The following is a 22,662-nucleotide window of genomic DNA, read 5'->3' on the forward strand; positions in this document are numbered from 1 at the left end:
TCCCAGTCTGTTTCCTCACTTTATTTCAATCCCTGGTTACATGTTACCTCCTCGGAGAGCCTTCTCTGACTATCCCATTTCAAACTGGAGTCCTGTTCCTTTACTCTGCCTTCCATCTTGTGGCCCTTAATGCTACCTGATGGACTATATCTCTTAGTTTTCTCCATCACTTGCTGAGGTCAGGGAGTCCAGTCAAATTCCTGACCCCTACCATGCACTGAGAAGTGCTGTTGGTGTTAAGTATTATGCCCCAGATTAAACACACTGGACACATGTGTAGTTGTAGCACTTAGAGTTGTGTGAGGGTGTCTGGCTGAATGCATGAGTGGGTGTGTTTCCCCTCCTCCCCCGCTCTCATACTGTGACATCCAACATAGTCCCTTCCTGCTCAGCACTGAGGTTGTGAGAGGTCTCTGAAGGTGGGAGTGGTCTGTGATGCAGTTAGTAGCTCATCCGCCAGAGGGCAGTAGAGCCAGCGCTGCAATAAGAGCGCTTGAGTCAGATGTTTAGTCTGTTCCTTTTCTTTTACATAGAACCGCAATTTCAATTTAGCCTTTTTAAGTTAGGGTTGGAGTGGTTCTTAGATGACAACTTTTAATAGGTACCTGATGACTGACTTTTAATAGATACCTGAGTTTAAAATATTGAGGGGTTATGATAGGATGAAGAGGGAATTTTTAAAAATGCTGTTTATAGTTTTTAAAAAGTAACATAGACTAAGTAAAAGGAATTACTTTAAAAAAATGAGTAAATATACAATTTTACAATCTGGGACAAATTGGTAGCCTTAATATTTAGATCTGTTCTGTGATAAAACTAATGTTCTTTCTCTTCATAGTTATGTTTTAATGTATGATGCATACCCACTCGCTGGTGGTGGTTCCCTGGTAAGCGGCCCTGACAGCTTGGTTCACCAGAGCTGAGATGGGCAGAGTTAAGGAAGCATTTGACAGATCACCTGATCTGGGATGGGAGACATTGGTGCATCGAAGTAGATGGAAGCACGTGCCACCCAAGCTTTGCATTAATGTGCCATCTGTGCAGTGAGGGCCAGTCGGTAAGCTTGCTCTGTATCTTTCCTAACATGTCGTAACTTCAGCATATTTAATCCTTAAAATATTTAAACCCTCCTGCTTACTCAAACTTAAACAACAACAACAAACAAAAGAAACCTTCACATGACTGCTTTGGCAAGTGGCAACAGTTTGCCCAACTTTTTTTTCCTCTTTATTCCAAGCACACATTTTATTTCAAGAGAGACGTTGTACTTTAGAGCAGGGCTTCTCAAACTTTAGTGTGTAATGTAATGGGAGTCATCTGGGGATCTTGTTAAACTTCCCACTGGCATTTGGTAGTTCTAGATGGCACCAGAGATACGCATTTTGTAACGGGCTGTGGGTGATGCAACGCTGCCTATCTGTGGACACACGTTTAGAGGCAGAGTTTTACACCTAGTCCCTAAACCATGAAGGTAGTTTAAAAGGTTCTTACAGAACATCCTGTGGTAATGGCCAGTAACTTAAGAGATTAGATACAGCCTCACTCTTTGCTTACTTTGCTTCAGAACTGGTTCAAGACTCCATGGGGATGTGCAAGATAAATATAGTGAAATATATAAGCCGCAAAATTAAAAGTCCAAAGTAAGATAACTTTATTTTCAGAACGATTTTAATTATAATTCAGTAATGTGGTATGAAGAGTGGTTTACAGTTAAATAACATTTTGCTTGATTCTCATACTTGAGTTTTTCTCATACTAATGTTGATCTTTCAGTTTGATTTCTCAGAAATGAATTATACAATTTGATGAACATGCATACATTTTTCTATTTTTGGTGGAGAGAAAAAAGGCAAAACCAGTTAATAAAAAAAGTCAACTCTATTTATCACATCTTAAAGATTCATACTTTATAGGAAGGAAAATAACAAAGATAATTTCTCTTTAAAAAATACACAGTTCTAACATAGCTGTGCAGTATATACATTTTTATTTTGACTTTATCTGCCAAAATCCAGTACAGATGAAACCATCTTTTTATATTTACATATGGCTATATTTTCATTATTTAAGGTTCAAAGATGTAGTTAACATTTTTATTTCAGACTTTACCCTCATGTTTATCTTTTACCTCTGGATGTTTAGTCTTTCCAGTTGTTTAAAATGTGTATGGTTAATGTACATGAAGGGCATAATCCTGAAAAGTTATGAATGTGGATATTTTCTGTGTGCAAACTGAAATAGCAAAGATGGGCCAGGGTGCTCTGTTTGAGGGATCCCCTTTCTGTTTAACGTCTTCATTGATGAGATTTTTAATATATTAACTTATAGCTGTATATCAGAATAGATAAATACATTATGAAATTACACTTTTTATAATAGCTTTTAGTATAATCACTTGTGTGATTATGATAAATTGGTTTTAGTTTTCTTTTCACAGTTAATAACTTCTGTTTTATAAGAAGAACTCAGCCAGCTAGGAAAAATTTCTTTCCAGTTGAGAGTTCTCCTTTTGCTGCTAAAATGAATGATGCACAATTTCAAGTCTCAAGGCAGCTTCCTCACAAACTACTATTTTATAAATGGCTTGTGCGGCAGCTGTGCATGAAGCAACTGTTTTTAATCACATTCTGTAGATCTTAATCTATATACCATTTATGAAATGGAAACTTTAAGATGATATCTTATAAGCCCCATATTATACTTTTAAAACAAAAGTAGGGCTGAATAGGAATACATAACTCTTTTTCATGCAGTGGGCTTTTTCTTTAATTTCTTGGATAAATACTCGCCTTTGCTTAAAAGTGCTTGAGAAATACTCGGTAGAGCCACCACCTCAAATTTTGATCTGATAACAGAAGTTGTGTATTTAGGCCTCTTGCTCTTAGGGTAGTGGGGTTCTCAGTGGGGGTGATTCTGCTTCCTAGAAGGTGTGATACAATGTCTGGAGGTATTTTTTGATTGTCACAACATCTGGTGGATGCCAGGGATGCTGAAGGTCCTACAAGAGCCAGGACCGTCCCCTGCAAGAATGAATGACCCGGCCCCTCGCATCAGTAGCACCCAGGCTGAGAAACCTTGCCCTAAGGTAATAAATGGTACAGAGACAAGTGGCTAAGTTTTTAGTTTGGAGTAACCCAGCTACTTCATGGAGACAATGCTGACAAGGTAGATTACCTAAGCCCTGGCTTGGCCAGAGCTCTCAAACTCGCCATGGGTATGTGACCTCAGTTTAGTGCTTCTGTGAGAAAAGTGGGGCAGAGTAAAATGAAAGGAATGACCTGCTAGAAGTCTTTGTGTAGCACCCTGAAGAACTAGCATGTATGTGTACAGTAGTTACATGGTTTATTAAATACTCTATCAAGTTAGTGATGCTTTCCCTCTGCTCTTTTAAAGAAGTTTTGGACTCAAAGTCCACACGGCTGTTAATGAGAACTGGGCCCTAGCACATCTGGAGAATACCATGTTTTTGCTATAAACCCCTGATATTTTGTGGCTAATTTTGCCCCCCTAGTTTTGTTTTGTCACGTACAAAAATAAATCACTGAACGTAAATCACTGAAGATAGCTTTAGGTAGCTCACCGGAGTTGGGCCAGGAGGGAGTTCGGGGCCAGGTGCACCGAAGCATATACCTGTTTTCTGGCTTTTGGAGGATTGTAATTACAAGAAACTGAGGTCATAGACTTTTAAAGCTAAAAGCATTGCTGCTGAATTACAACCCGAGCTTCCCATTTTCTAATGACACTGCAGTGTAAAGAGGCAGAGTGACTTGTCTAAAGCTTTAGGTTTTTATGTCAGTTTCTGTCATAAAATAGTCTCTCTGCCTTTCTCCCAGTCCCTCCTGCAGAATGTGTGGGCTCAGAAATGGAAAAGGAAGTGCAGAAGGAGAAATGGGAGGTGTATCCCCAAGACAGTTTATTTACATCAGTGACTGGAATGCTTGTTAAAAAACAGACCAGTGGCATTCATCCTTGTCGAACCAAATAAATGTCTCAGAAGTTGGGACCTAACAAGCTAGCTAGGGAGCAAACTTGCCCAGGTGGCAGTCATTCTTCTGGAAGCTCAAGTCCTCCAGCAACACACAAACACAGAGGATGTACCTGCTAATTTGGTGGTTTCCAATATCTCCTTGTAGTTTCTTGCAAATTCTTGAGTTTTGTTTTGTTTTTTTTTTTAAATTACCTTCTTTACGCTGCTTGAAATTCCAACAAGTAGAAATTCACTCTGGCTTATTTTTCTTACCTGTTTACCAATAAGTGAAAATAGCTTCCTGGAGTTAAGGGGATTATTCATGTAAGTATGTGAGATGATTTTTCTTCCTCATATCTGGTGCAGAGCAGCTGCCCCCAGTGAATGGGATATGTGGTCAAGGGCCAAGGGAAGGTGGTTAGCTCCGGATTACTGGAGAGGAAGGCATGCCACAGGGGGCTTCTAGAAGATGGGGACACCCGGAGTAGGGAAAGTGGTTTAGTATGGAAGGTGAAAGGATGCTGAAGGCAAAGAAATTACTCCTCTTCCAAAAATTCAAACTAGGTCCCTTCCAGCCAGTCAAGTTAGCCAGCCGGGCATCCTGAAGAGAAAGAAAACTTCCTACTTCCTGTAGCATAGGCTGGGCCTCTAGCAGATAGGATTATACCGTAAATGTTGTGATATTACAGATTTTAGACACGGTTTGATGCTTTGGCCTCTATACTACTATCCCTCTCCACACTTAAATGGGAGTTTTTTCTCCAGAAAGCATACTCTCGGCTCCTACCGGGTATCCAGGCATGTTTTGGTAAGTACATCCTAGCAAACAAGGGACTGAGAAGGCGGCTGCAGGCCAATAGCAAATTTTACCCTACTTTCTTAAGAAAATTATCACTTAAAATAACCTCTGTGGCAGCTTTGGATAAGCAGCCTGAGTTGAAAACCTGTGTTGTTTTTCCCCCATCAACATCAGTATCCAAGCTAATTCTGTATCTGTGCCAACCAAGTCCTTCCACTTTGGTCATTACTGTTTAGAAACCATTTTTAATGGTTGGGGTACCCCCTACACCAAATCAGAGAAAGGTTATATTTTTCTTTAAGACTCCTCATGATGGTAAGCATTTCATTTTTCCGACACAACACATGTTATAATGTAAACTCTGGACCAGCCAGTGGAAAGATCACTTTTCCCCCGTATAAAATAAGTCTTACCCTTTATACTCCTAGCCACCCCACCCCTAATTTCTTCTTTCCAAACTGACCTGCAGTTTTCGTGAAATATCAGGCTAGTTTACCTATTACACATAAAATACTGGGATTTAAAAAAAGAATCCATTCATGCAAATTGCAGACCGGGTGCGACACTGTCCATAGACTGCGGGGTCGGGGGAGCTCAGCTGTTGAGTTCTGTGGTCTCGTCAATCTCATCCGCATTTTTGGACATTTTTTCATATTTTCTTTTGAAGAAACCAAGCTGTAAGATGATGATATAAAAATTTTACCACCTATGGGCTATTTTGTTATGGCATCTCTCCCTCCCCTGGTTGGCTGCCCACTGGAGCACCTCTGGGAATCTCTGGGCTTTGGAGAGAGCTTTTCAGTGAGGAAATCATACCCAGAGAGTTGAACTGAATTCTGGATAGCATAAAGTTAAAATTTTCCAGGGTCTACTTATTTGTAGCTGAACAAAACATTCAGGGATCAGGATGTAAGGCAGGCTTAAAAAAAAACAACAAACATACATATATATGTGTATATACACATATATGTGTGTGTGTGGATACACACACACACACACACACACACACACCACCCCCCCCACCCCCCCCCCTCCAGACCGGAGATAAAAAATCCTTACTGATTGTTTTCAAGGACAGAAGGGAGAATTTGCAAATACATTTGCATTTTCTTTTCTCTTATGATGGAGAGGTATTATATAAAACTGAAGGCTACCATTTGATAAGGAAATTCAAGACAGATGTCTTTAGGAGCCCAATGTTTTTAAATATGAAAATTTTCTTACCTTCCATAAGACCGCAACCAGAGCTAATAGCAAAAGGATTCCAGCAATTACACTCCCTACTATAACTCCAGTTGGAACTTCAGCTTTCTCATGGGGTTTCATTATCATGATGGGAATCTGTAAACATATATATGCAATAATTAAGTCATTGTAGCACCCAGAAAGTGTGAGGTGGTCTAGTCAATTTCTCTAATTCTATAAATGGTGGTCCAGAAAGGTGACATGACTCACGCATGATCTCATTCCTCAGCTAAACGTGCAGTATAATTTCTAGAGAAAATGCTTCTTCACGGTACAGGCAAGGAATACAAATTTTCTAGCTTCCTCTCTCTAATTGTGTCTGTATTTAGTGGATATGTCACCTCTGACAACCTCAGATGCTTTATTTATGAAATAGGAACTTCGGTTTCTAGCACAGTCTCATTGTCAAGTGACAGCATTTGGAGTCCAGACTTGGAGAGGGGAGTCGAAGACCAAACAAATTAACAACCCCAGATCCCTTGTGACTAAGCAACAGCAGCTTTGTACTAGGATCCTAAGTATTCCTTTCACTTAACTCAAGTTATTTGATACGGATTGTTAAAAAGTGGAAGTAACAGCTCAGGCTGACCTTTTTCCAGTGATAAACTGCCCTTGAGGCTACTTGGGATTCTTCATGTCTGCTTTCTGGGAATCTTTGTGACTTTGTAATAGAATGGCTGCCCTAAGAGTTCTAATGGTAAAATTGTATCTCATATATATGTGTGTGTATATATATATATATATATACATATATACATATATATATACACACACAAACACACATATCTCACACACACACATATATATAAAATATATTTTATGTATTATTTTTAATTGCAGAAAGAATCACTGCCATTTCCTCCACAGTGTGTAGAATATTAAGAGCTGCATTGCAGGGAAAACAAGTTGACAAAACCCAATTTATTGATTGATTTAACACTCCATTACAGTGGCAAATGGGCTGCTTCTTGTCTCAGAATTTATGAGTTGGCTGAACTTTGTCTTGCCTTTTGGTAATTATTTTTCTTTTCATTTATATTTTCAAAAGCTAAAGTAAGGTTTTACAATTTAGGAATAAAATAACTGAATTTGTACTTCACTGCTTAATGGCAGTCATACCTTTACTGTCCATTCCAGAATTTCCCAGGGTGGGGTCCATGGATTCAAAGGGATCCACAAGTATAAAAATTTTTGTTTCAGATTTTTAAATGGACTGGGGTTCAAATAAATCTAAGAATCACTCATCCACCTATAGGGATATGCCAGTTTATTATCTGGATTCCAAGTATTATTCAAAAAATTACCCAGATTATTTGGATTCAAATATATTTTCATAGACAGGTGATAGTTCACCTTTGGTATTTACCAGTATTGATAATAGAAAACCAAGAAAAAAATCCAAAGCGTTTATTTTAGTTGTTAGATAAATTAACTGAAAATTGAAATTAATAGTATTTTCTAAAAAAAAAATAAAGACCTCAGCAGATGTTCAGAGAGTCTGAACACTACATTTTTCTAAAATGAACTTTTAAAATATCTATAGTACTGTTAAGTTCATAGTACTTCGAATTTGAAGTCCACATTTCCTTTGGCTCCATTTCTAATTTTTCCATGCCCTAGCCTCTGAAGAGAGGGTGCGGCCCTTTCCTGAGGGTGGTATGCCAGGAGCTGAACAGGATCCTTTCTTGGAATCCTTTCCCCTGGGATGGGGGTGGGACACCAGTGCTGAGAGTCCTACTCTCAAGGATGGAGAGAGGTGCAGAGTTCAGAGGCCATTGGCTTTTTAATGGCTACAACAGTGGACTGAGGCCAGCTACCAGGCTGGTCTTGGGGCAGAGTCTTAAACTGGGGCTTCCAACTGTTAACAAAAGCATTGGGAGGAAAATGCTCAGGGCTCTGCCAGCAGATTAGCTGAGCTTGGAAATCCCACTATATCTAAATATGGCCTATTCCAACCAGAGTTTCAGTGCAAAGGAAAGTTGTCCTGTGCCAGCCCTTGTAACAGTGAGCCTTTGTTTTCTCTGAAAGTACACTTCTTTGCAAGACTTTCTTTCTTTCTCATTTTTTAATCAAGGGGAACATTTATAGTTTTCTAGACTATAAGAACTAATGAATGGACACTTCATACAGTGCCAGTATCTAGCTATAAGGAATACCAAAAAAAAAAAAAAAAAAATCCCCAAACCCTCTAATAAATGCCTTATTTATTAGGCATACTTAAGCACTTCTATTTAAACAATAAAATATATAATTCAAATAAGCATGACTTGAATGTCATGGCCTAAGATGTAGACTGTGCCATGGGACCAAGAAGAGAGAGGAAGAGCTGGCGGGCTGGTTGAAGCCTGGATTAGGGAGCCGCAAACAGTAGGAGCCTCCTTTGTTGTGCCTTGCAGTGGACTGTCCCTTCTGATCCAGCTTCACCGGGACGGGGAGTGTAGAAGGCAAATACATCACTGAACTTTTTTGAGTAGCAAACAACTTTGCCAACTAAGCCCAATGTAATAAACCTCAGGTTTTTAGAGTTTCACTAAGAAACTCATACAGATGCCTAGGTGAGAAGAACCACTACTCTTAAAGTTTCCAGAAATTAATGCCTGTCAGAGACTAGTGCCTGCTGGGGTGACAGGATGCACTTACCGTGACTGTATTTTCTTCGATCACATATATCTGAGGGTTATAGGTGTCGATTTCTGCAGATGCTGTCAGCTGTACGGTCTGGAAAGTTGACTGGAACATACGAATAGATTTTACCCTCACAGAAGTTAACACACGAAACTTTGGCATGTTATTATTTATTTCCCTTTGGAAAATGACAAGAGCAAATGGCACCTATGAAGAGGCCCCAAGAATGTTTGTGTTCCTAAATCGGTGATATGTGTGGGACCGCACATGGGAAGCAGCTGGGGAACTGAAAACATGTGGCTCTTTGGGCCATTAATAGCAGATTAAACCAAATCTTGAGTGGGTGAAGTTAAGGCATCAGCAGATAAAATCACTCTCCAGGTGATTCTAACTTGAAAATGGCTGAAAAACAGGATTTAGAAATGAAGTTTTTAATTGGACAAGACCATGGTCCAGATTTTTAAAAACTTTGTAAAGTTTGCATTATGAGGGAAAATTGCAAGATTGAGGTCTTATATATTTACCTGAATAAGTCAAATAATGGAAACTTAGATTAAAAACAGTAAAAGTACACTTAAACTTGACCATGCATGTTAGCCGTGCATGACACCCTGCACCTTTTGTCAAGCTACATAATGAGTAATAATTTCAGGTTTCCTAATCTAAGTGTTTCTATAAAATACTGGACTTGGGGCCAGCATATAGGAAGGACACATTTTATGCTGTTACTGGTAACCATGTAATATGAAATAGCTTTACATGTATTCCTGGATCTAGTTACAGAAAAGGGATTTTTCAGTGGATACATTATTGATGTATATTTTGTTTTTTCTGTAATGCAAATGTTGGGACTGATGCTTACTTTGAAATAGCATACAATGGCCAGGTTTGAGAACTGCCTTCCTATGCTCTAGCTACTAGGATTCAGTTTTTCTGGTTTCTAAGGCACATGTTTCAACATACTTCATGAGGTAATCTGCTAAATTATATCTGGGAGGCAGAAAGAGAATGCATATCCAAAAAGTGAGCAATTTATTTCCTTTCCCCCTGCTCAGTGTGATTAGTTTTAATTTTCTCAAGATGGAAGGTTGCATCAGAAGTTAAGCCTGAACCCTTGTGACTTGAGCACATATTGTTGGGGAAACAGTCACAGTATTGATAATGGTTTCCTTTAAAAAGAAAAGTAGCAGTTAAGTGATGCTGGTGTCACAGTCCCAGTAGACTAAAAAGAATTTCTGCACAACACGGATCTATCTGCCCTCCCAAGCCTGCCCCTTTGCACAGCTGTGCACACGGTATCCTGCAGGGTGAACAGTGGTAGTGACACCACACGGACCTGGGAGAGTGGAGTAACACACCTGCTCACACTCTCGAGGCTTTGCCTTATAAACGGCGGCCAACCATGCCATTCACGTGGAGTCCTGAGCAATCACTCTAGGACAAAATTACGGAAATGTTCACTTGCAGTGTGTCAGGAAAAGGGTGGAAGGCACTATGCTAATGGACTCTAATACAGGAAATGAGATTTGTATTTCAGACTGGATCTCCTGAGTGGCCTAAGAACATCCATTTGACTGTTGAAATAGCTGAAAACAAGGTGGGAATAAACGTTTGACCTCTCGTGGAGGAGGATGTGTGGGACTCGACAGACATGGACTCTCATGGGGGTTTTTCAGCTCATCCATAACCACTGAAAAAGCACAAATATGCTTCTTCAGAAATTTGCTCCTAGAAATGAAACTTTTGCTCCTGACAACTTTTGGGAAGGTACTTTTAAAAGTCGTACAGTTAAAATACTGTAGTTTTAAACTCAAGAAAACCCAAATGCTTTTTACAGAGCCAGCATGATTGCATTTTGATTTGCAACAGTCAGTTTTCCTTCCCAACTGGCAGAGGTTGCTAGGAAAACATTTGTTCCTCAAATCCAAGGAGACAAGAACCAATTGGTGAAGTCTGGCACCAAACTACATCACCTGGGAGTGGTATAACTCGTTGCATGCTTCCCATCTAACGGGATTTAGAGGGGTCCGAAAGGCTTGCAAGCGAGTATACCCAACAACAAAATAAAAGCAAGCAAGAGGAAAACCCAGTTCCTCTCTGCTACATTCTCCCACTTCTCTGTTCCTCTTCCTGCCTTTCACTGGTCCTCTCTCTATTAGGCCTTTATCCAAGAATATTGCCCATATTTTGGTTCCAGGGACAAGTTCAGAGAGAACTTAGTTCTCTAATCCTAAAATTCCATAGCAGGGAGAATGGGGTTGGAGAGCTCAGGAAATGGTTAGAAAATAGGGACTAGAGTATGGTTAGTAAACACCTTGAAGATCCATTATTTTAAAAAATCCACAAGAACTAAGAGGACCCCTGGAGGTTTCAGACTTTTTTTCTTCCTCTTTTTTTCTTTTTCTTTTTTTTCTTTTTTGCTGCCTTGATCAGAGCCAGTGTTGAGAAAATGAATAGCTAGCTACTTACGCAGTCAGCTTTAAGGAGCCCTGTCTATCCTATTTTTCATGCCAGACTGAGATTCTGGCTACTAAAATCTCAGCTAAAAGCAGATACGACTCCTACAGAGTCACACCTGCCAAATGGAAAAAACACTGACACTGTTTTGACACTTTCTTCAAACTTTTCATGAGATGGGAAGGACTTAAAAAAAGATGTATGTCCACTGGACCTTCACCAGAGAAAGCGTAAAACAGGAGAGCAGAGAGTCCCCATGGCAAGATTCATCTACGTGGTGGGCTGAGACCAGTCAGCCACGAGCTCAAGGAAGGAGACAGACAGGAGTACTTTGATTTGCGCATGTTAGAAGTGACTAGGAAGGCAGAAATGTCAAGGGCACGAGGACGAAGACAAACTAGGTGGCCCACTGTGCCCCAGGACAGCACAGGGGATCCTGATGACATCTCAGACATTCTGATGTAGTAGGGTGGCATGGAGTCTATGAAGCTGATGCCTTACAAGCAACCCAGGTGATGCCGAGGCACAACCAGGTTGGGCAAGCTTTGGAAAGGGAGCAGAAGCCTATTGCCTTCCAGAGTAAAATTGCTCTGAGTCATCTGGGCATTGCTGATGTCAGCCAGAATACTGCTTTTGTCGAAGGGTATGAACTTACTGAGAATGAAACTTTATGCATCCTTGCTACTGATAAGCCCAACAAATAAAGCTTATACTTACTGCTGCAAAAGTCCCATTCCAAATTCTGGTCGATACGTTAAGGAAGTACTCCCCTTTGACCTGAAGGTCTTTCAGCCAGCAGGTAACATTACTGCATGAAGCCGTTCTGCAGTTCTTTCAGGGTGGAGTCAACGGTGAAATGAAAGAGTTAGTACGGGCTTAACAAAGTAAATGCTAAAATTTCACAGAGATAGATAAAACCCAGTGCTGAGAAGGATCTAGGAAAACAGTCTCCTGAACCTTCTAACCCTTCTTCAGGAAGTTGTGGCCCTAGGCTCCAAAGGTAAAAAGGGCACACTCTTTGGCCCAGCCATTTTCCGTCTGGATGGATGTTGATCAGAAATGTGGACAAGAGTATGTCAAGCCTACATGTTGCATTACTATTTCGGAGAGTAAAAGCACGCTGCCCCCCCCCCCCCCCGCCATGAAATAATTTGTGTTTATCTGTAAGGTACTAGTTAGGTAAAATACTGAATATACATGCACAAAATGCAGTGCAATTTAGTCATTAAGCATAATTGATAAAGATGTATTCCTTAGGTGAAAAAAGAAGTTGACAGTAAAGAATTACGGTTGCCAAGGGTTAGGGAGGAGGGAAGGATGAATAGATGGAGTGCAGAGTTGTTTTAAGGCAGTGAAACAATTGTGTATTATACTCTAATTGTGGATACATGTTACACACTTGGGAAAACCTATAGAATGTCTGACCTCCAAGAGTGGATGCTAATGTAAGCTCTGGGCTTGGGGTGATTATGATGCAACAGTGTAGGTTCATCAGCTGTATCGCTCTGATGTGGGAGGAGATTTTGAGAGTGCGGGAGGCTGTCCACATGGGGGGACAAAAGGTAGTTGGGAAATTTCTGTATGTTCCACTCAGTTGTGCTGTCAACCTAAAACTGCTCTAAAAAATTAAGTCTATTAAAAAAAAAAGTCAATGATATATTGACCTATTTAAAAAAAATAGGTAGCAGGGTTCATTTATGTAACAGGATAGGTTTGTCTAGATGTGGATTAATACTTAGAGGTATAGAGATGGATGTTCATTGAATACGAGTGGTTGGCGATTAGATTTCTTAGAGGACTTTAGTTTCTTTGTTTTGTGTTTTATGTTGTTCACAGTTAGCAGCTGCCATCTTTACAAAATCAAAACATTTTCATAAAAATAAGGAAAATGCTTAGAAGTATATTTTGGCATATTCTGACACGAGTTTCTCCTGGGCATTTTTACATACTACTGTTTAGATTTAAGCCATATTTACACCGTAATTACACTATAAAAAAGAAACGGTTTCATTCTATTTTCCCGTACCCCTCCCCCCATCTATCACAAAATAAAGCAATTTCAATAAATGAAAACCAGAGTTTCAGTGTCGTTCTTAGAGGAGAACTACAGTTTGCTTAAGGTTGCTGTTTGCTAAAGGTTTACTACTGGAGTTCTTAATACGTGCCAAGCACCATACCAGATGCTAGACTAGTCTCTTTCTCAAGGAAAGGCACATCGCTCTGGAGCAGGAGATAATAAAATATTGGAACACTGAGAAGGATGGCCAGAGAGGCATTCTGGTGGCAAAATAACCCCGGTGATCACGTGGAAGGGAGATGTAAGGAGCTTCACCTTCTAAGCACATGCACAGTCCCCTCACAGCCCCTCGCAATACTTAGAGTGCCTGCTACCATAGTTTCACATGGAACTCTCTTGATTTCATGAAATCTGGCACTTGGATTTTATATTACTGGCGTAAGTAATAATCCCAGTAATCTAGATTTGAGAGTGTATTTTCTAAATCTTGATTCGTACAGACCGTCAAAGACAAAACGAGAAAATTCTGTAACATGAGGCGATAGGAGAAAAGAAGCGCATTGATTTCCAGTTAGAACAAACAGTGAATCACCCAAAGGAATAGTCACCCCGTTAACCTGTCCTCACCAGTTCTTTTATGTGCCGGAAATTTTCATTCTTGAAAGACACAGAAGGAGATGTGTGTCCTATTTTCAGTGGATTTATTTCGGCATTACAACTGATGTCACCAGCCTATAATGAAGGACAACAAATCAGTATGAGGAAGCAAAATCATTTCTGATGTTCCCTTTCACATGGTAAGTTCCTGTGGTCACATGTTGGGGCGGGGGAGGGACTGTGGGCTTCACCAGCCCTGCCACACTTCCTGTAATCATTCCTGGAAACCTGGAAGTACTCACATCCTCCTCATGAGACTTGATGGGTGGCGCTGGTTGACACGATATGTATGATATGTAATAAGACCATTTGCAATAATAGTAGACAGACTGACTGAATCCAGGGCTCTCTGTGGACTATTTTAAGACTTTGATTACCTGTCGTCACCCGTGCACACCACAGGAAGAACACCTCTGGAGAGCTAGCTCTGAGTGCTGGACTAAGGCTGAGCTGATGTCAAGGGGTTTGGCTCCACAGTGCTTCTCAGCCTGGGCTGTGTGTTAGAACTACCTAGGAGTGAGGCCTTTTAAGGAATCTTTGGTGCTGGAGCCTTAGCCCTGAAGATTCTGATTTAATTAACTGGGGTGGACCTGAGGTTGGGCAGGAAACCTAGCTGATAAAAATGAGAAGCCAGGGGTGCCTGGGTGGCTCAGTGGGTTAAGCCGCTGCCTTCGGCTTGGGTCATGATCTCAGAGTCCTGGGATCGAGTCCCGCATTGGGCTCTCTGCTCAGCGGAGAGCCTGCTTCCCTTCCTCTCTCTCTGCCTGCCTCTCTTGTGATTTCTCTCTGTCAAATCAATAAAAAAAAAATCTTTAAAAAAAAAAAATGAGAAGCCAGGGTTGATCACCACCAGGTGAAAGTCCAGGCTGGCATCTTGAAGACCAGCTAGTCTCCCACGGTGGCAGGCAACCAACTTCTTATAGAGAGGACGCTGACAACGTCAGATCTTCACCTGGCCAAAACTGAGCTTTGGGAATAATTTCTGCCATCTGTAACTGTTTCCTTATAACAATAACCTGCTTCTAATAAGAAACTGAGAAGACAAATTCCATGCAGTTAACTTGCTAGTTAACTGGCACTCAGGATGCATGGAATTTATCTTCTCAGTTTTCCATCCATACATCAGGCATGATCACCCTAACCTCGGGGTATTTCTGTATCGAAAATTCACACTTTTATAGGCAATTCTGTTGCCCTTACCTGATCTGTGTGCACCCCAGTCAGGTACATCAGCGGGTTCTGTCCTTTGGTGTCCTGAGGGATGTGGATGGTTACAGATGCCATGCTCACGGGAACACTCCCGGTCGTTACCTGCATAGAGTGAAGAAAGCATCTGGTTTTTGCTACGTCACGCACATGCTACAGAGAAAACGATCAGTGACCTCTGTGTGGGCAGAGGGCAAATATTAAGTGGTACCACTGAGTCCACTTGAAAGTAAACCTTGTTACTCAGAGTCATGCTCGGGTGTCTGTTTCTCACCTCTTCGTGGAGAATCTCAGCCTCTCCAGTGTGAACCGCTGGACTTTGTGACTTAGGAGTTGTGAATTTGTGACTTAGGAGTTGGTTAAAAACATTCCCTGTCATGTTGGGTTCCCAGGGCTGAAGTCTCACTCTGGCCCTGATGAGCAGTGTGGATTAGGCGAGATACCTGACCTCTGTTTGCCTCAGTTTTCCTCATTTATAAAATAAAAAGAATAAGCAACTTAATGGGTCTGTGCAGATACAGGATTTGTTCTTATTGGTGGAAAGTCTACTAGACCAGTTCTCATGTCCTACTGGTTCTTAAATACTTTTTTAAGATTTTATTTATTTGTCAGAGATAGAGAGAGAGTGTGCTCATGAGCACAAGTGAGGAGTGGCAGGGAGAGGGAGAAGCAGGCTTCCCCCTGGGCAGGGAGCCGGTGTGGAACTCGGTCCCAGGACACTGGGATCATGACCTGAGCTGAAGGCAGATGCTTCACCTACTGAGCCACCCAGGTGTCCCTATTATAGACATTTTGTTTAAAAATTTTTTTATGTTACGTTGGCCACCGCACAGTACATCATTTTTTGTTTGTTTTTAAAGATTTTTTTTAATTTATTTGGAAGAGAGAGAATGAGAGAGACAACATGAGATGGGGGAGGGTCATAGGAAGAAGCAGACTTCCTGTTGAGCAGGGAGCCTGATGCGGGACTCGATCCCAGGACCCCAGGATCATGACCTGAGCCGAAGGCAGTTTCTTAACCAACTGAGCCACCCAGGCACCCCATCATTAGTTTTTGATGCAGTGTTCCATGATTTATTGTTTGCATATAACACTCAGTGCTCCAATACATGCCCTCCTTAAACCCTATTAAACATTTTAAATAACAACCTTGGGGGGTACCTGGCTGGCTCAGGACAGCATGCAACTCTGGATCTTGGGGTTGTGCGTTTGAGTCCCATACTGGGTATAGAAATTACTCAAAAATAAAAATCTTAAAAAGAAAATAACCATAGGAATAATAATCCTACCAAACTTATAACTAACCTGGAAATTAAATGGGTTAATATACATAACGTATTTGATACGCAGTGCTGATACTTATTACAGCTTATGAATAATGTTGCTTTATTGTTACTACTAATTGATTAAATATCCTGTTAAATAATTGCCAAATACTAGTAACATGTTATAAATCCCAGTATCTGGATCACAGATCAGGACTTTTAAAAGATTTTTTTTTTTAATTACCAAATCACAGGGTTATAACCATGTAACTGACTAGTAGGAAATGTAAAACAATAAAATGGTATTCATTTAAGGTAGTGGATGGATTTTTTTTACTTTTTAAATTTTCTATAATTTATTATAAAATAGCAATTTCCCACAAATTTCTCTTTATATAATTGGTAACCTTTAGATTGTAATTGCTTATAAATGCCAATGTAAACTGACTGAAGATATTTGTAGGTAAAGGGTTAGCTTCTCAAGTAGAAGTGGTCTCCAAGGATAAACTGGCATTTTAATTATATTCCAGAGACTTTTGCTCACAGTAATACCATTATATTAATACTTAGTTGATTAATATTGAACATTTGCTTTCAAAACATATCTATTTTTCACCCAGAACACAGAGCTATGCACAAAGCCCAGCTGTTTACTTAATCAGAGTCGTAGTTCTCAAAGTTCTCAAAGTACAGCAGTGGGATCAGCAGCAGCAGCAACAACACCTGGGAACTTGTTAGAAATGCACATTTTTAGGCTCGCCATAGACCTACTGAATCAGAAACTTGGAGGACGGATCCTATGATGTGTCTTAACTTTTCTCTGGGTAATTCTAACGCATGCTGAAGTTTGAGAACCACTGGTATATTTCAGCTTTTTACTGAAAAGCTTTTTACTTTTACTTCTCTTCCTGGTCTCATTTCCCCCCCTTCCCTTCCTCCTGATTTAGTATTCTTATGACAAGCTTACCAACCTTAATGGAGAAGATGAATTTTGGACCAATATCTTCAAAACTGTGCACAATAGAAGGAACATTCCCATCTGAGGAGACTTCATAAAAATTTATGTTGGTGGATCTGTTGAATGTTTGTAAAAGTCAAATATTTTAGTTTTGTTTTTGTTCTTGCAGCTTAATACCTCTTTTATTTAAATATCTTCAAGCTTATATTACAAGTAAAGGTTTATATTTAGGTATAAAGACCTAATGAAAACAAATGCTACTTATAGGCTGATGTTTCCAAGGCTAAAACAAATTCCTTTAAAAACCTATCTCTTCATGATCTCTCCATAAAGTTCTTTGTGTTATATGTTTCCCAGCTGTACAGTTTCTAAAAGAAGTACAAATGTATTACTTTAGAACTGCTAGAACTCAAGATTGCTATTGCACTGACTGGTGTGCTAATGCAATGCACACTTAGTCCTGGTTTATTGGGTGGATTGACAAACCAGAGGATTTTCCACTTGGGTAGCTGAAATGCAATGATAGGGTATTGGGTTTTAGCTTCTGCAGTATTTTGTACTGGATGCCTGTAAAATAGGGCATACATTAGCCCTGTTATTCCTTCTCCCTACCCTCCTCTGGCTCCAAACCAACTCTAATGCTTTTGGTCTGAATTGAGGTTGGTCAGTCTGTTTCCACGACCAGTGTAGAGACCACGTTTATGAAGGCTGACCCAGAGGTTTTATCAGACTAAACTTAGAGGTATCAGATGACCTGATCTCTCTGCTTTTGGGGGGGTGGTTGCCAAGTAAGGTTTGCAGGTGAAGTGGGGACCAGGTTAGAGGAACCCCCCACAGGACACTCAGACTGGAACATAACTGGATACCCTTCCCTTTCCTCCTCACTCATTTCTGGGTCTAAGGCTGGATTCCAACCAGGACAACTTCATTGGGAGTCCCAACTTCACTGGGACTGTGGATGGGGGTGGGGAGGAGAAAAGGTAGCAGGCATAGGAGTCTAAAAAAGCAGTATTTCTTGCCCCTGAACAATGTATCATAATTCTAGGATGCTGACTATTCCCTAAAAAAATTGAATTGGACATTTTCTGAGATACTTTTTGGGCTTCTTTATAGAACTCCTATCTTTTTTTAATGCTTAAAAAGAAAAAAAAAACTTTTCCAAATTCTCAAAAGGAAAATATGCCCTAGGAGACTCAAATAGATGTAGCATTTGTCAAGGTTATGTAGATGAGAGGAAACAATGATCTGTCAGCCTTACATGGAAAATGGGAATACTGACTAGAATTTGAAACAGAAAGTCTGGCTGTATTTGCATGAATTATTCCCTTTACCTTCTAGAAGACCTTTGTGTGAGCCCCTAAGAAGAGTTAATTTCTAAATTAGTATGTTCTGATTTTGCATTTTAAAGTGATCTGACATTTTTTCCATTTGTTACTTAAGTTTTCCTTAAGTTACTTAAGGACGATCAATTATTTATAAGCAGTTAGCTATGCTTGGGGGACTCCTGCTTAGAAATAATTCTATCATGATTTCCACCCATAATGTTTGCATAGTATAACTGCACATTTATCAAAGTGGTTGCTAAGGGATACATTCCATGACTGGAGAGGACTTTTTCAAAAAGTTTTCAAGAAGAAAAGTTTTTTATACTACTTGCGATGGTTAAAATAAATCTGCAATATCTTATTAAATTTCTTATTAGTTGTGAACTGGTTACATAAATTATGATCTAGTCAGGAATAGGATAAGTTAGTTCTGTATGTCCTGATATAAAAGCTTCTCTAAGATTACATAAAAAGCAAGGTCGGAGAAGGATTTTATCATTCCATTCGGTTAAGAGAGTGTGCGTGCGTGTGTGTGTGTGTGTGTTTGTGCGCGCATGCGCATGCACGCACTCACATGAGCTCGTAGTGTGTGTGTGTGTCACGCGTATATCCTGGTAGACAGACAAATCTCGCATCTGGAAGGTATTCTGAAAAATAGCTGAGTCATCTATGCATGGTCAGAGGGGGTGGGAGGGATAACTTCACTTTTCATTTTTTTTCCTGTAGTGTTTAGAGTTTTGGTTTCTTTAAAAAAAAACATCAAGAGGAATTATCTGGGTGGTGAGATTAGGAGCCATTTTTGTGTTTATACATCATAATTCTCCATATTAACTTTTAAAAAAACTTTTTGGTATATTTTAAAGAATATCTGAGGGTCTTAAAGTCCAGTTTACCATCACAAAAACTACAGAGCTAAGAGGTTACTGAAAGTGAAGTCCCCTTCAATCTTATATTTATTTCATGTTAAACTATCTGGAAAAATTGGCTATGGTGCGAGAGAAGAATCCTATTAAGGCTGTGTTAAGAAAAAGCATTTAGGGGGCACCTGGGTGGCTCAGTGGGTTAAAGCCTCTGCCTTTGGCTCAGGTCATGATCTCAGGGCCCTGGGATTGAGCCCAGCATTGGGCTCTCTGCTAAGCAGGGAACCTGCTTCTCCCTCTCTCTCTGCCTGCCTCTGCCTACTTGTGATCTCTGTCTGTTAAATGGATAAATAAAATCTTAAAAAAAAAAAATAAAGCATTTAGGGTAAGAATCAATGTAGGTAGAAAGAAAAAAAATCAGGTAATGTGGTAATAAGAATCTCTCTGGATGCCCTGGTCTTCAATTCTTTTAGCACTGTGAGTCCTTCTGGAATCTGCAGTTACTGATTAATTTTTCAGGGATGGATGACTTGGGCCATACTTTGTTCTGCTTTGTTGTTTGCAGCTCACTCAATATAGAAGCATTTTTTCATCTTTGCTCATGTGTCTCATGCTCTAAACATGACGACACATTTTCCTTTTTCTTTTGCTCGGTGACCTACTGCACAATCTATGTGTTCCATGCTTTTAGGGGTTGGGGCGATGTGGCATGTCAGAGAAAGCCACTGTGCCTAAACACTGTTGGGCTCCTTGGCAATATAGTGCAGAGCTGCCCTCGTGCCTCCCCAGGTGAAGAGTCCTGGTTTCCAGTCTGGGAGGTGGGCATTACCTTCAGCCTGTGTTCCTGCATAGCTGTGCTTCGGTGTGTCTGCACCCATGAACCTGCTTCCCTTCTTGGTGGGAGGCATGGTGATACGTCACCCTATTTGTGCTTTGGTGTTCCACATGTTCGCCACTTCTCAAGACACCTGTCCCTCTGAGCAATTCAAGGTAGCTGGTACCAACCAGCATCATTTTGCTTACTTGGGTCAGGCAAGAAGGGGAATATAGCATTTACCCATAGATGAACCTCCTTTGGAAAATGCCTTGTTTCCTCTTGGTTGGAAGAAACCCTTAATATATTACGTCAGGAATTTTCCACCCAGAAACTCATTTTCCATGATGAGATTTCCTATTTGTGGTGGACCTACTATGTGCAAAGCATATGCATGGGGCTTCAGTGTTTAGGGATGGGGCTACAGCTTCTGAGCTCATGGGGATGGTAGGAAGCAGGTGTGGAGAAGGGGGTGGTGGCAGTTACTTAGGGCCCAGAGAGCTCTGTGACCCCTTGGGAAAGTATGAAGCTCATCTGAGGGCCCACAGAGGTCTTTCCCTGCAGCACATGGCAGAGGGGCTGCTCCTCTGGCTTTTTTGGTTGCTCTCAGTCCATAAACTCACTCAAGGTTTTCCTAAGGACTGACCTGTCCGGGACTTCCATTTTAGTTGACAAGGGGGAAATATTTACTTCAAATTTTCCACTTAAGAATGAACCTCCTTAGTCATGAGCCAAATATGTTATACACTGAATGATATCAGTGGCCAGAGGCTACTCAGTGTTTCACCTACCTGGTTATGTGAATATCAGCATCATACCGCAGAGGAATTTTGAAGTTGACCAAATTATCTGCTTCGCTTTCTTCATGGCTTTCGCTATTGAAACAAACATTAGGAAACTACTTAAAGAGAAACATTATTAAAGCCCATCTATCATCAATTCATGACTTCATTTTGTTTTACCTTAAGGCTTGGAAACTGACAGATGCCTGATTCTGAAGGTTTTGAAGATTGAAGTCAAAGTTAATAGTGAAAGTCACCTATGCACAAAATTAAAATTCATTAATCTGGGATGGTTCGTACTCAGGGACTAATTAAAAAAAAAGTTCCCCTAAAAAGCAAACTCTCCCCGATTTCATTCTGAATTATATATGCCTTCAGTTTTCAAACTTGTAGAGTATCTGTTCATCTACCTTTCTGTATTTAGCATGCCTCGCTTTCAGAATTAGAGGGCTTATCTTTCGAGTCACATGTACAGATCATCACATCACAGGCATATCTACTTGTCAGAATTTGAAAGTTCTGTGCTGATGTAGAAATCTGCTTACCAGGGTTAACATGGGATAGCTGTGACTCTCCACAGCACTTTGCTCAGTGTTGGTCAATGTAGTTAGGAAAAAAAAAAAAAAGAACTCTTCCTCTTCTATGTGCTTTTGAAATGAATTGCATGGGGGAAAACCCCACTTTTATTAATAACTTGAAACATTCAGATATTTTCAGAACTCCCTCGCAACATGCAGCTGCTTGGTTTGTGACACCTGTCAAATCATGTTACCTAACAACAACGAGGACGGAACGGTGGCGAGTGACACTAGGGCTGAGGAGGTGCTAGGGTAGACTTAAGGATGAAGTGCACGTCGTACCTGTTGCTGCCTCTTTAAAGCCGGGTAGCCAACATCACAGGTAACAGTCTTTTGAGATGAAGCAATCTGGCATGTTACTTCTGTCCCATCAACCTGGAGACCAAAGAAACAATGATCAATTCATATGCAGAGCGCGTGTGCACATACGTGCTGAAGGATGTACGAACCACATGGGCATTTTAGCAGTAACGCTGGTTCACAATGAATTTATTGTCCCTGATATTAAAAAATCTCATATTGTCCAGGTAGCTAGTATACTATTTTTACTGCTAAGCAGGACACCCAATAAGCCAAAAGTGAGGTCAAATACTGGAATTTTCCTCCAGTAAATCCTGGTTCTTATATTTCAGAAGCACAAAATAACTTTAATCCGATATTTAAAAATGTTGTCTTTAATACATACCTTTCTCTCAATAATATTCGAAATTTGTACTTTCAAGAGAAGAAAACAAATCATATGTTGGTGCTTGTCTTTTAGGTACTTCAAAGGATCTTTTTTAGTTCTTTTTTTTTTTTTTTCTCTTTAAAATAAGAAGTTCCCATTTGGCAACAGGAAATTGAAACACCAAAGTCAGAATAGAGTTAGAACACCAAATCTGTTAAGTTCGTGCTGACTTTAACTTGGATGAAGCCATTTGTAATCCTTTTATCAAGTAGTGAATTTGGGAAATCTCAGCTTGTCGCTCCTCTCCCTTTCATTGCTTGGTGGCAGCGGAGGGGCCAGAGGGCCCTCATGGCCAAGTGTGTTCCTGCTATAGTGATCAAGTCAACATGATTAACTGACCTCGCTGGAATGCAGCATGTTGGCAGTAGTAAGACTTGTGG

General features: G+C 40.3%; 1 protein-coding gene across 1 annotated transcript in view; it reads right to left on the bottom strand.

Moving 5' to 3' along the window:
- Window positions 1-1,650: 1,650 nt before the first annotated feature.
- The window catches only part of ITGA2 (integrin subunit alpha 2), a 108,800-nt gene continuing 87,788 nt past the window's right edge, over window positions 1,651-22,662 (bottom strand). The window contains exons 21-30 of the mRNA XM_045998921.1: window positions 21,838-21,930; window positions 21,158-21,234; window positions 20,987-21,070; window positions 17,210-17,312; window positions 14,968-15,078; window positions 13,738-13,842; window positions 11,811-11,924; window positions 8,652-8,741; window positions 5,991-6,107; window positions 1,651-5,441 (exon numbers count right to left, since the gene is read on the bottom strand). Coding sequence (XP_045854877.1) covers window positions 5,361-5,441; window positions 5,991-6,107; window positions 8,652-8,741; window positions 11,811-11,924; window positions 13,738-13,842; window positions 14,968-15,078; window positions 17,210-17,312; window positions 20,987-21,070; window positions 21,158-21,234; window positions 21,838-21,930 — 975 coding nt within the window. The 3' untranslated portion in view covers window positions 1,651-5,360. The remainder of the gene's footprint in view (window positions 5,442-5,990; window positions 6,108-8,651; window positions 8,742-11,810; window positions 11,925-13,737; window positions 13,843-14,967; window positions 15,079-17,209; window positions 17,313-20,986; window positions 21,071-21,157; window positions 21,235-21,837; window positions 21,931-22,662) is intronic.

The sequence above is a fragment of the Meles meles genome, chromosome 3, assembly GCF_922984935.1.
Source record: "Meles meles chromosome 3, mMelMel3.1 paternal haplotype, whole genome shotgun sequence".
Taxonomy (NCBI): Eukaryota; Metazoa; Chordata; class Mammalia; order Carnivora; family Mustelidae; genus Meles; species Meles meles.